The sequence below is a fragment of the Otolemur garnettii genome, unplaced genomic scaffold (genome assembly GCF_000181295.1).
Source record: "Otolemur garnettii isolate 467f Iridium unplaced genomic scaffold, OtoGar3 scaffold00053, whole genome shotgun sequence".
Lineage (NCBI taxonomy): Eukaryota > Metazoa > Chordata > Mammalia > Primates > Galagidae > Otolemur > Otolemur garnettii.
In genome coordinates, this window is record NW_003852448.1 from 6,829,304 (window position 1) to 6,843,591 (window position 14,288).

Consider the following 14,288-nt stretch of genomic DNA (forward strand, 5'->3'; position numbering starts at 1 on the left):
TTGAGCTGTAGGCGCCGAGCCCATACAATTATTTTCATTGCCACTTCATAATTGTTATTTTGCGACTGTTATGAATCATAATGTAAATATCTGATATGTAGGATGTATTTTCATTGTTACAAAGGGGTCACAACCCACAGGTTGAGAACTGCTGGGTTAGATCATAAGCCTTTAGAGCTGAGATGGTGTTAAATATAGGGTACTTAACAAAAACTTAACTGGCGTATAATAGATATTTTTAAGTAATTTTTAATCATGTTTGTTTTTGCGGAGTCCTATGGCAACATTAATTTTGTATCTGCAGTTTAAGAGTATTTTCTTTTTCAACTTAACTCTACATTTAGGATAGTACTTGACTATTTGCTTTTTATCCCCCTCCCTTAGATATGGGTTTCCAGGAGGTCATGGTGTCATGTCAAGTCAGGAACGCTTCCTTGGGCCTCCTCAGCAAATACAAGGATCTGCAGTGCCTCCACAGCTAAGAAGATCATTATCTGTGGATATGCCTAGGACTTTAAATAATTCACAAATGAGTAATGCAGTTGGACTTCCTCAGCATTTTACACCCCAGAGTCTACCAGTTCAGCAGCACAATATACTGGGCCAAGCATTTATTGAGTTGAGGCATAGAGCCCCTGATGGAAGGCCACGGCTGCCTTTCAGTGCTCTTCCTGGCGGTGTTGTAGAGGCACCTTCTCATACAAGACATGGAAACTTCATTCCCCGGCCAGACTTTCCAGGCCCTAGACACATAGACCCTATGAGACGACCTCCCCCAAACCTACCTAATCAGCTACTTACACATCCAAATTTGGAACAAGTGCCATCATCTCAGCAAGAACAAGGCCATACTGTCCATTCATCTTCTGTGGTCATGAGGGCTGTGAGTCATCCATTAGGTGGTGAATTTTCAGAGGCTTCTTTGTCAACTACACCAGCTGAAACAACACCTGATAATTTACAAATAACAAGCCAGTCTTCTGATGGTCTAGAAGAAAAACTCGATTCTGATGATCCTTCTGTGAAAGAACTGGATGTTAAAGACCTTGAGGGGGTTGAAGTCAAAGACTTAGATGATGATGATCTTGAAAATTTAAATTTAGATACAGAAGATGGCAAGGGAGATGAATTGGATACCTTAGATAATTTGGAAACTAATGATCCCAATTTGGATGACCTCTTAAGGTCAGGAGAGTTTGATATCATTGCATACACAGATCCAGAACTTGACCTGGGAGATAAAAAAAGCATGTTTAATGAGGAACTAGACCTTAGTGTTCCAATTGATGATAAGTTAGATAATCAGTGTGTATCTGTTGAACCAAAAAATAAGGAGCAAGAAGACAAAACAGTGGTTCTCTCTGATAAACATTCCCCACAGAAAAAAGCCACTATTACCAATGAGGTAAAAACAGAAGTACCATCTCCAAATTCTAAAATGGAATCCAAATGTGAAATTGAGAAAAGTGAAGAAAATAATGTTGGTACTCCCTGTTCACAGGCTTCTGCTCACACAGACCTAAAGGATGGAGAAAAGACTTCTTTGCAGCCTTGCAATTCAGATGTACTTGAAAAGAGAGGTAACCTAGAAACTGCTGGCTCCAGTGTCATTCAGGCATCCACTCAGCTGTCTGCTCAAGAAGTAATAAACTCCTGTGGCATAACTGGATCAACTCCTGTTCTCTCAAGTTTACTTGCTAATGAAAAATCTGAAAATTCGGACTTTAGGCCTTTGGGATCACCACCACCAACTCTGCCAGCTTCACCCTCCAGTCAGGCATCAAGTTTGCCTCCTTTAATGGCACCGACTGGCCGTGTTCTGGATAATACCATGAATTCTAGTGTAACAGTGGTTTCTAGGGTAAACCATGCCTTTTCTCAAGGTGGTCAGGTAAATCCAGGATTAATTCAGGATCAGTCAACTGTTAACCACAATTTGGGGACAGGAAAACCTACAAATCAAACTATGCCTCTAGCAAGTCAGTCTGGTACCAGTGGCATGTCTGGACCCCAACAGCTAATGATTCCTCAGACCTTGACACAGCAGAATAGAGAGAGGCCCCTCCTCTTAGAGGAACAGCCTCTACTGCTACAGGATCTTTTGGATCAAGAGCGGCAAGAACAGCAACAGCAAAGACAGATGCAAGCCATGATTCGTCAGCGGTCAGAACCCTTCTTCCCTAATATTGGTAGGAATTCCCTTGGGTCTCAAAATACATTACTGTGGGTATTAGGGTGGCATATAGTAGGCTTACACGATTTCGTTATTAAAACTGCACTCTGGGAGGCCAAGGAGGAAGGAGGATTATTTGAGGCTAGGAGTTCAAGACCAGCCTGAACAAGGGCAAGGCCCCATCACTATCAGAAAACAAAAAAATTGAGCCCAGGAGTATGCAGTGAGCCATTGTACTCTGGGCAGCAGAGTGAGACCCTGTCTCAAAAAACAGCTCTGAGTTAGAGCCCTGAGTTTTCTTTTTTCCTCTTTGAGCTTTAAAATGAAAGCAATGAAGAGTCTGATACCTTCCAGGTAAAGATTCAGAACTGTGAGTTGTATACCTCCTCACTCAGTTCCATTATGTATGATGTTTAGTAGAAACTACCATTGTCTTTTTAGTTCCTATCTCCCCAGCCATTGTTGCCTTGTATTTTCAGAGTCATGGAAAGATGAATTTGAGGAAATTATGGTAGAAATAAGCTTGGTGTGTATATGTGTGTATAGACAGAGCTCGTTATGGCCCTTTTATATATAGCAAATGGTTGGAAACTTTTTGCCATGTAAACCTTGTTTCTGATAGCTTAATAATTTTCAAATCAACAAAATGAATGCACTCAAAATGCCTCAGTGCCTCTAAGAATTAGCTGTCATTCTATTTTCTATATTACTAATTTCATGATATTGCTCCTTTTTCTACTTAAGTGCAAAGAAGTCTTTTCTCTTAACATCTCCTTAATATAAAGAGTATACCCTCTAGAAATTGATACATTTTTCTTTTAAGAATGGTAACTAATTTAATGTAATTCCTTGGTAGTGGAAATAACTGCAAATTCCTATTCAGGATGTTAACATTACTAAAGAAGCAATTCTGGTCAGTGCTGCAAAAGTTTGAATGAAAGAGAATTGCACTGCTTTAGATTATTGCTGTAATTGCCCTTAAATTTGACAGACTTTTAAATTCTTATAGGACTAAGGATGATTGAATTATGGGTTAATGAGATACAGTTAAGTCCAGGATCAGGGTGTTGTCATCTCATAACTCCTTATCTAGTATAAAAATCCTGTAGTGATTATTAAATAATGAGGAATAAGAGTCTGAATTACATAATGTTTGTGATACTTGCATTACCTTTTAGTATACCTTCAACCAAGAATTATGAAATAAGTAACTTTAAAATGTATTTCTTCTTTAGATTTTGATGCAATTACAGATCCTATAATGAAAGCCAAAATGGTGGCTCTTAAAGGCATAAATAAAGTGATGGCACAGAATAATCTGGGCATGCCGCCAATGGTGATGAGCAGGTAGGTGGAGACGTGTCTCGTTGCTGCTGGGCACAGAGATGTGCATGAAATTATCACTGGTTCCTGGGAAGAGCAAACAAACTCAAACTATATTCTAGGAATTAAAAATAAATATTTAAATTGGTGGTAATACTACTGAATATAATTAGATGTAAAATGCTATCCCAGTATAAGAAACTAAAAGTCAGGAGGAGTAGATAAAAGGGCAACTGGAATTAGGAATTGGAGAGTTTGTCTTTTCACTCTTAGCTGAAAAATGGAAATTATTCATTGAAGAAGATTGTGAAAGTTTGACTATTTGAATTTCTGAAGTTGGAGTATTTATATCCCCTAAGGTTAATAATTACCACAGGATGGTGTTTCTTAAGTTTTGATCACAGAACCACCATCAGAATATATGGTAACTTTTAAAAAGTCCAGGTTCCTTTGCTCTGCTGGAGCCCTACTGAATCTCAGGAGGTGATTGCCAGAATATCACCAGTCTGTATTTGTAGTGAGCACTGATAGTGATTCTTAGATATATTACTTTTGAGAACCTCCTTCTATAAAGTAAGCATAGAGCCTCAATTTAACCTAATTATCTTGCTAAAAAATTTTGGTAAAAAGGAATTTGAGCGATTATGGAATTGAATATAAAATTTGTATGAATTTAAGGTAAACATATTTCAAAGAAATTTGAATTCTTTTTTTTTTTTTTTTTTTTTTTTTTGTGAGACCTACTCAAGCTGTTGCCCAGGGTAGAGTGCAGTGGTATCACAGTTCACAGCAACCTCCAACTCCTGGGCTCAAGCGATTCTCTTGCCTCAGCCTCCCAAGTAGCTGAGACTACATCTGCCCACCCCAGTGCCTGGCTATTTTTTGGTTGCAGTTGTCATTTTGTTGTGTGGGAGGCCTGGGCTGGATTCGAACCCGCCAGCTCTGGTGTATGTGACTGGTGCCTTAGCCACTTGAGCTATATAGGTGCCAAGCCAAGAAATTTGAATTCTTAAGGGTAAAGTTTAGTTAAGATTCTTTGGACGCCGTTAAGAAACATTTTTTGGATCAAAGTAGTGATAATGATTTGCAATGATTTTTTTTTTATTCAGCATTTATTAACACTATTTATCATAGGGGTTCCTAACCTTTTCAAGTCTAATCTTTTTGGCATTCCAGTGAAGGCTTTTTTTTTTTTTTTTTAGATAAGCGACTCACTTTGTTGCCCTTGGTAGAGTACCATGGTGTCACAGCTCACAGCAACCTCAAATTCTTGGGCTTAAGGGATGCTCTTGCCTCAGCTTCCCAAGTAGCTGGGACTACAGGTGCCTACCCCAGTGCCCGGTTATTTTTTTGTTATAGTTGTCATTGTAGTTTGACAGGCCCGGGCTGGGTTCAAATCTACCAGCCCCAGTGTGTGTGTCTGGCACCTTAGCCGCTGAGCTAGGGTGAAGGCTTTGAAATTCTTCTCAGAATGTTCTATACACAGAAGAGAAAAAAGCAGTATAACAAAGGAAATCAATTACACTTAAAATATATTTATTAAAATATAATTAAATCTATGGTATACATGTTCCTAAAGGCATTAACAAAATTAGCCATAAATCATGATTTCAAAGTAATGATTAACATAACGGTATCTGCAACACTTGATAGGGAAATAATCTATCTTCTATTAGTGACAGTCACAATACTGCTAATAATATTTTAGTTTGCTGTCCATATTCAAAATAGGAAATGCTAAATTTAATTTTATTTAGCATTTACTTTAAAAATACAGACCTTAGAACTCTTAGCATCTTGTAATATTTCAGCATCATCTTATTTCTGCTGATTAAATATTAGTCCTGGATTAGACTTTTTTTTTAACCATTTTACTAAGTATTTTAAAAAAGAAATAGCCCCCTTTTAGCGTAGTGTGAGATGTTGAATGAAGTTGTTAGACTGTGAGTGATAATTGAATTAAGAGATCATTCCAAACCAAGGCTGTAGCAGGGGAGGGGTAATAAATGTATCAAAGACAAGAAAAACTTTAAAACATAACATTCTATAGACGCTACTTTTACTTAAATACTAATAGATTTGGAATATATTGTGAATATTATTGTGTATAATAAGTGTATCTTGGGATGTTAAAGCATTTCATAATTCTTCAGGAAATGTTTCCATATAAACAGTAATGATGTTGTGAAGTTTTATTGCTTTAAATGGAGTAAATAACGTTGTACCAAGTGTTCTTAAGCATGTAGATTTATCTGTTGTACCAAGTGTTCTTAAGCATGTAGATTTATCTTGGTCAGCCATCAGTGTTTGATTTGCTTTAATATTAGAGAGATATATGGAACTTCTCAGTTGGGATTTATTTTTTAGAAAACAAAGTAGCTAAGCTACCAATTTTTAATGAAGATTGGAATAAGAATTTTCTTAAGAGTTCATATAATAAAGCTAAATCTTGTGTTTTTATTTTGAAAGCTTGAATTAATTTTATCTTAAGGCATAGTGAGGCATATGACAGTAAACCTCTGTAGTCAGCTCAGCTGTCTTCCTATGGCAGCCTCTCTAATCCTTGTGGAGAAGGTTTCTTACCTCTTGGTACACAAAGGACAGGGCTTTAGTAAGTGTTTTGGGCTGGGTGCCCATAGCTCAGTGTTTAGTGTGCTGGCCATATGATTGCATCTGGTGGGTTCAAACCTGGCCTAGGCCTGCTAAACAAACAGACAGAAAAAGTAGCCCAGCACTGTGGCAGGTATCTGGTAGTCCCAGTTACTAGGGAGGCTGAGACAAGAGAATCCCTTGAGCCTAAGAGTTTGAGGTTGCTGTAAGCTATGATGCTGTGGTATTCTATCAAGGGTGACAGAGTGAGACTCTGTCTCAGTGAAAACAAAAAAAAACAACCAAACAAAGACTAAGTGAGTGTTTTGATGAGGAAGACATTGCCACTACTTTTCTCTTCTCTGGAAAATTGTTACACAGGCAAAATAGTTTTTAACATTAATAATTCCTAATTGTTCATCATTTGATACTTTGCTTCCACAGGTTCCCCTTTATGGGCCAGTCATTGCCTGGAACACAAAACAGTGAAGGTCAGAATCTTATACCACAAGCCGTTCCTCAGGTAATGCTGCTCACTCCACAGTGCACATTTCTCTGTGTTCCTCACCAAACTTGTTCTTTATAGTGAGGCTCCTTCTAGAAAGTAGTTATAACCTTAGAACACTACAAAAATAAAGATAAGTAAAGGTCAAAAACATGGCTCTAAGTTCTCAAAAGGACCTGTATACTTAAAAATAGAAAGTCATGGGGGCAGCACCTATGGCTCAAAGGAGTAGAGCGCTAGCCCTGTATGCTGGAGGTGGTAGGTTCAAACTCAGCCCCAGCCAAAAACTGCAAAAAAAAAATTAGAAAGTCATTTAGACAGAAACCAAATGTTTAAGTCAGGTGTCCTCAAACTTTTTAAACAGGGGGCCAGTTCACTGTCCCTCAGACCATTGGAGGGCCAGACGCGGGCCCCAGGATGACTTGGCTGCTAAAGCAGGACAGGCAGTGGGGACAAAAACACCCAGCGGGCCAGATAAATGTCCTAGGTGGGCCGCTTGTGGCCCGCGGGCGTAGTTTAAGGACACCTGGTTTAAGAATTTTGGTTTCACTTTTAACCCTGGAAGGACATTTTTAATGTCCTTCATGTTAGAGATTAATCCATTACATTTAAAATGTAAAGCTGTTATGAACAGTTGATTGTTATTCTATTCAGACTGTACATAGTTAATATCAAGCAATGTTTAGGGGAGTAAAACTGCTCGTCTTGTGTATAACGTTTTCTTCAATGATTTTTTAAAAACATACATCTGCTTAGAAATAAAAAGAGAGCAACTGACTACACTATGTCCTTTTGAAATTTTTCTTTTTACCTTGACAACTGTGCTTCAGATTTATTATGCTGATTTCATTTTTGTAATTAAAAGGAGAAATAGATGCCATTTGATATAATGGGAAAATTTCACCTTTATAGTTGAGTTTTAAAAATTTCAGTTCCCCTATAAATTTACTGTGCAACTTCGGGCAAGTTCTTTAACTTGTGTTTTCTGATCTGTCAGATGTTACTCCCTGTGCTTTGTAGAATTATAAAGACTGCACATAGTATGTTCTGATGCTGGTGTCATTTATAATTACTACGTTGGATATAGATGATATCTAACAAACAGAACTTGTGGCAACTGGATATAAATCTTTCAAACTTAATTTTTCTGGCTTGGTGCCCATAGCACAGTGGTTATAGTGCTGGCCACATGCACCAAGGCTGGCAGGTTCAAACCCAGCCTGGGCTAGCTAAACAATGACAACTGCAAAACAACAACAACAAAAAATATCCAGGCGCCTGTAGTCCCAGCTACTTGGGAGGCTGAGGCAAGAGAATCGCTTAAGCCCAAGAGGTTGAGGTTGCTATGCTCAGCTATGACACCATGGCACTCTGCTGAGGGCGACACAGTGAGACTCTATCTCAAAAAAAAAGAAATTTATCAGGTGGTTGCAAGGGAGTTGTGAGATTACTAGCTCTTTATTCAGTCATCCTGAAAGAAACAAGACATTTAATTAGAAAATAAGACAAATTTTAAAAATACATGTTTTTATTTTTTAGAGACAGTCTCTTGCTATGTTGCCCACTTTAGCCTCAAACTCCAGGGGCTCAAATGATCCTGCTACCTCTGCCTCCCAAGTTGTTAGGACTAGGCACATGTAGAAAATAAGACTAATACTGTAATTAGTGTATTTTTTCTTTTATTATTTGTGCATGTTAAGAGATACACGTTTCTGTTATACATAACTGCTATGGAGTGGCATTTAGTAAATCTAGAACCTGTGTTTATCAGTCTGATTAGAGAGTAGGTGGACTTCAGCAAAAAGTACGAATTTAGCTTAGTATTAGCAAAATTTGATTTATCTCATTACTGTGTTTCTGCTGAATAATCCTTTGCCTCAGCATAATTATTCAACCAAAATCTAGATAGTATGATAGTTCAGAGATAGTAATAAGTTGTTAGAAATTAGGTTGTCTCTATAAAATTCATTCTCTTTATAAAAATCAAGACTTTAGGAAATTAAAGGATTTTTTCTTCCATTTCTTTTTTTCTTAAAGTATTTTTCCCCTTTAACTGAAATGTGGAATAAACATATTTGTAAATTTTACTTATTTTAGGATGGCAGTATAACACATCAGATTTCTAGGCCTAATCCTCCAAATTTTGGTCCAGGCTTTGTCAGTAAGTATAAGTCTAATAAGTTATGTGTTTTCTGGGGATTGCTTGTTTTTGCACTATATTTATGTTCTAAACACTTGGAGTTAGTGTAGGTATATTATTTTAAACCTAAGTGCCCTCATCTTATAATAAATATCACTGCCCTATTAGACATCTTTTCTTCAAGGCATGTATTTTCATTGCTTTTTTTCCCCACTGTGCATGAGGTATTATATTTGGAGATAAGTATTTTAGTACAGAAAAAATCAACTTCCCCATTCTCTTCAATACTGTTGTTACTGTTTTTGTATATAGATTGGGCACTTTACAATCTATGAAATTAAAATGCTTTTTACTCCAAAGACTGCCTAAGTGACAAAGACACTAAATGGGAAAAACAAAGGGAATCTGCTTAGAAATAAGTTGGGCTAGCAGCATGGTGTGAAAGTCAAGTGTGCAGGGTCATCTTGCATCCTTTCTAGTTACCTTCAGGGGTCCCAAGGTGGTTCAGGATAGTATTTAAAGTTCTCCCCAAACTGAACCTTTCTGAAATCTTCAGACTGTTTAGCTAACTTTTTTTTTCACCATTATTTTTCATTTTGCTCACCTCTGCTCTCCTGGTTCCAGAAACCAGAAAGGCTTTCCTTGCGGTAGGTCTCATTCTACCAGAAGCAGAACTTCTGAAATCTTGTGAAAAAGCCTGTTCTTGAAAAAATGCCCTTCAAATTTAGTAGACTAGATTTCAAGTTCATACTTGTACTGGAACTTCTGGGTTTAGGAACAAAACCCAAAGTCTAACCTTTTGAAATTCCCCCTATATGAATCATGATTATAATTTGAATACATACTTGCATTAAAACAAATAAATGACTTTAACCAACTGGCTTTTTCTGGCTTTATTGTGCCCATTGGCTTTGGTTGGATTCTTAATGTATGACAATATTCTGTTATCATTATGTTATTTTCAACTAATGTCCTTCTTCAAATTGTATTTATTTCTTTGTCTTGTAGTGAGTCAAAAAGGTATATTCAGAATTTCACTACATAAGATGACTTTTTTTTCTTTTTCTTTTTCTTCTTTTTTTATTTTTTGGACTTGGCATCAATGAAATAAAGTGCCCTTGCAGAATAAGGAAAAGAATATTGGTACAAGATAAAGAGATGCCTCTTTAGGGAGATTTAATGACAGTCACAGAAGTAGAATAGATTTTATTTAACTATTCCCTCCCCTTATTTATAAAAGTATGCATTATAAAATAAAAATTATTAATGTTTTCAATTTATGGATTTCCTTTATGAAGTTTAAATTGACCCTTTCTAAAACATCTTGGTTTCGTTCCTCTCAATTTAGGACATTTTTTCACAATTAAGAAATAGGGAAGAACTTACAAACTAAGGAAAATTAGCATGGGGATATGATTTACCTAATCTAATGCTCTAGACTTTAATGGGAGATGTCTTATTTTGTCTCTTCAAAATCTGTAATGTTGAATGAACAAAATGCATATGTAAGTTAAATGTAAAGTTTAGCTTTGTGGGTCAGAGAGTTTGTTAGTTCAGTAGATATAAATATTCCATTAGTAAAGTCTTCTGTTTTTCAAAGATCAGATTTGTAGTATTTAAAAATACGAAACTAACCAGTGTCCTAAGACTATGCACTTACTGGCTTTTAATTATTTTTCTAAAATCTGTTATTTCATAGTTACATAATGGCCTAATATTTGGGTTTTCAAATTTTATGTTAATCATGGTGGAACTCTATTCCTTTACAAAATGGGTTTGTATAACTTTAATTGGATCCTTTAGAAAATTAACACAGATGAATTCTTAATTTTTTCCTTAGATGATTCACAACGTAAACAGTATGAAGAATGGCTCCAGGAGACCCAACAGCTTCTTCAGATGCAGCAGAAATATCTTGAAGAACAAATTGGTGCACACAGAAAATCTAAGAAGGCCCTTTCAGCTAAGCAACGTACTGCCAAGAAAGCTGGGCGTGAATTTCCAGAAGAGGATGCTGAACAACTCAAGCATGTTACTGAACAGCAAAGCATGGTTCAGAAACAGCTAGAACAGGTAATAAATAGATGGCAAAACAAAATCATCTACAACTGTTAATGAGTAGAATGTTCTAATGTGTCATTCGTTAATGACGCAAAGTTTTGATTAGTGTTAAATGATGTACAGAAGTACATAGCCAAAAAGTGGCAGCTCTGAGTAAGAGCAAGATCTTGTCACTACAAAAAATAGAAATATTAGCCAAGTGTGTGGTGTGTGCTATTTAGAAGGCTGAGGCAGGAGGAACGTTTGAATTCAGGAGTGTGAGGTTCATTCTACCACACTCTATCCCAAAGAACAGAGCAAGACCCTGTCTCAATAAAAAACCAAAAAGCAAACCATCAGAATCAGTAATGGCCCCAGTCCTCACCTTAGAGTGATAGTCTCAGAACACATATTTAATAAATGCCACTGAATAGATCAGTTCTCATAATTCTGACTTAAAAGAATTATTTGCATAGTTTTTTTCATTATTCTGCATCAAAAAATTCCAATACAAAAACCGTGTTCCCCCATCATTTGAGGATCATCAGCTCTTCTGAGGCCAGGCTCACGGGTAGATATCATGAGCTTAGGTGGGAGCAAGAATTGGGCTCAGGAAGTATTTTTTTCTCACTTGGAGTTGACCTTATTATTTCTTAATATTTTGGTCTTAAACTACATTGGTGTATCTTATGTAAAGTACTCATTCTTGATAAATGAAACTATTTTGCTGTTACCTTCCATTGTAAACCAGATGTTTCTTAAAACGTTCTAGTGGAAAGTATATTTACCTACATGCATTGAAAATTTAGATTAATGCAAAGACCTGAACATGACTTCTCATAGTATTTCTACTCATAGTCACTAAAAACTGGAATGTGAATAGTTAGATGGTGGACTGCTACCCAGCAGTAAAAAGAATGAACTGGACCTGAACTGGACCTCAAGAGCATTATGCTGAGTAAAAAAAGCCAATCCCGAAAGGTTATATACTGATTCCATTTATGTTCTTAAAATGACAGAATTATAGAGGTGAACAATAGTTTAGTGTTGGCCAAAGGTTAGTTTTGACTACAAAGAAGTGGCCTGAGGAAGTTTTCTAGGAGTAACAGAGTTCTTCTTGATTGTCTTGATTGTGATGATGGCTACACTAAAGTTCATAGAATTGAGTAACTAAAAAGAAAACTTTGCTTTTAGTTGTCAATTTTAACTTTAAAAACAAAATTAACCCAAATGTTAATGATAGAAAGTAGATGGGGTTTCGAATAGATTGGCTCGATAAAAATGTGAGTGTCCTCTGTAATGAGTGCTCTGGCAAACACCTTCACGTGTGTTGTCTTATTAATCTTGGCTACAGCTTTTTTAAGGAGTTTATATTTAGCACCATTTTACAACTAAAGAAACTGGCAATTCATTGCGGTGGTTCTGTGACTGTCACAGCTAACTATTAGATTAGTGATTTGGACTCAGATGGTTTCACACCACAGCTCCCACAAAAGAGTGATTTATATACTAAGACTATTCCAGAATGAGCGTTTGCTTTTCTCTTTAGATTCACTCTCTGGTTCCATGTTTATTACAGGTTAATATTCTTTTGAAGATATTTCTTACAAAGTATGTTTTAGCACTTTTATTGCCTTCCATTGTAATTGTACAAGATCTTTTGATAAGGGCCAAGACTTTTGCATATCCAGTCTTATTTAAAAGTTAATATTTGAAAAATGGAATATATCATCTGTTATTATAGTTGCTAAGGATCCAGGTTTTGGGTTTTGTTTTTGTTTTTTTGTTTTTTGTTTTTTGTTTTTTTTTTTTGAGACAGTCTCACACAGTCACCCTGCTAGAGTGCCATGAGGTTACAGCTCACAGCAACCTCAAACTCTTGGGCTCAAAAGATCCTTTTTCCTAAGTAGATGAGACTACAGGTGTCTGCCACAGTACCCAGCTTTTTTTTCTATTTTTGAGTTGGAGGTCTCACTTTGCTCAACCTGGTCTCAAACTCATGAAGTCAAGCTATCTGCCCGTCTCAGCCTCCTAGAGTGCTAGGATTATATGCATTTGCCACCACTCTTGATCATTGATATATTTTTTAAAAGTATTATAAAATGTCCTGGGGGAAGCATGGATGACCACCTTCTATATTCCGGATACTATTCTATGTACTGTATATATAATCTTACTGCTTCACCAGTACATGACGTTCCAACTACTTCTGCTTCCCCAGTGCATGAAGTTCTAATTCAGGAGTTCTAACCAGTAAATTGGTCTGGAAAAACAAACAGACAGGAGCTACACAACTCCTGGAAAAGAGACCATTCAGAAGATATATTAGTATACCTGGGAAACCTAAGAAAATAAGTTGAAAAACAATGTGAACTATCAGATTCAGTACATCGGTGTGATTATTTATCTGAAAGTTGAATGATTTGGGAAGACATGCACATTGTTTTGTACCCCTTCTTTGCCCAGCTCACTAAACAAAATGGTGAGGCCTTCAGAAACTTGAATTGCATATATATATACACACACATATATATATGTGTGTGTGTGTGTGTGTATATATATATATATATATTTTTTTTTTTTTTTTTTTTACTTTGTTGTTTCTTTCTTATTTAGTCACAGTACATCAGTGCAACAGGGGTCGGCCCAGTTCAGTGGAGGTTGTTAAGCTATACCTGCTGAAAGGATAAACCTGTAAAGCAATACTTATGTAGCCCAAATCAAACCGAAGAGGAGAAAGCATAAAAGCCTTTTTATTTGTTTATTTATTTTTGAGACAGAGTCTCCCTACGTCACCCTTGGTAGAAAGCTGTGGTGTCACAGCTCACAGCAACCTCAAACTCTTGGGCTTAAGCGATTCTCTTGCCTCAGACTCCAGAGTAGCTGGGACTACAGGTGCCCTCCACAACACCAGCTTTTTTTGTTGTTGTTGTTGCAGTTTAGCAGGTCTGGGCTCAAACCTGCCAGCTTTACTGAGTGTGGCTGGCGCTCTACTCACTGAGCTATGGGTGCCTGCCAGAAAAGCCCTTTTAAATATCAACAACCACATTATTTCCATACACCAAAAGGAAAATGCAACATAAAATTTCCAATGGAAAGAAAATACCAGGAAAATTAGGTTATACATTTAACCGGTCCCTCTGTACTATTCAATTGACTGCTTAATCCATGCTAACATCTGTGAATTCGAGATCCATGAGGTTGAAACTTCACTGCATTGCTGGGGCTGTTAAATGCAGGCATATTGTATGCAATTATCTTCAGTTTCCTCTCCACCAGTTCTCCAAATGAGACCTAACTGACCAGCGTGGCTTTCTCCTAATTAAGCCAGAACTACAAGTCCTGGCACACAACAGCAGTTGGTCACATGGATTCAGGGCCACCAAAAGTTTGTACATTCACCTTACTGTTACAGAAGGCAGAGAAGTTACTAGTCTTCTGTCTCGGATAAAGCTGATCATCTGATTTGTCAGTGCTTTATTCAGAAATACTGAATTCCTTAAGTTCCCCCCAAAAGA

General features: G+C 36.9%; 1 protein-coding gene across 6 annotated transcripts in view; it reads left to right on the forward strand.

The window, feature by feature from the left end:
• The window catches only part of KMT2C (lysine methyltransferase 2C), a 218,552-nt gene that overhangs the window by 172,562 nt on the left and 31,702 nt on the right, over positions 1 to 14,288 (forward strand). For all 6 annotated transcript variants that reach the window (XM_023514453.1, XM_023514454.1, XM_023514457.1 and 3 more), the window contains 5 exons: positions 385 to 2,189; positions 3,409 to 3,520; positions 6,530 to 6,608; positions 8,688 to 8,751; positions 10,571 to 10,803. In XM_023514453.1, coding sequence (XP_023370221.1) covers positions 385 to 2,189; positions 3,409 to 3,520; positions 6,530 to 6,608; positions 8,688 to 8,751; positions 10,571 to 10,803 — 2,293 coding nt within the window. The remainder of the gene's footprint in view (positions 1 to 384; positions 2,190 to 3,408; positions 3,521 to 6,529; positions 6,609 to 8,687; positions 8,752 to 10,570; positions 10,804 to 14,288) is intronic.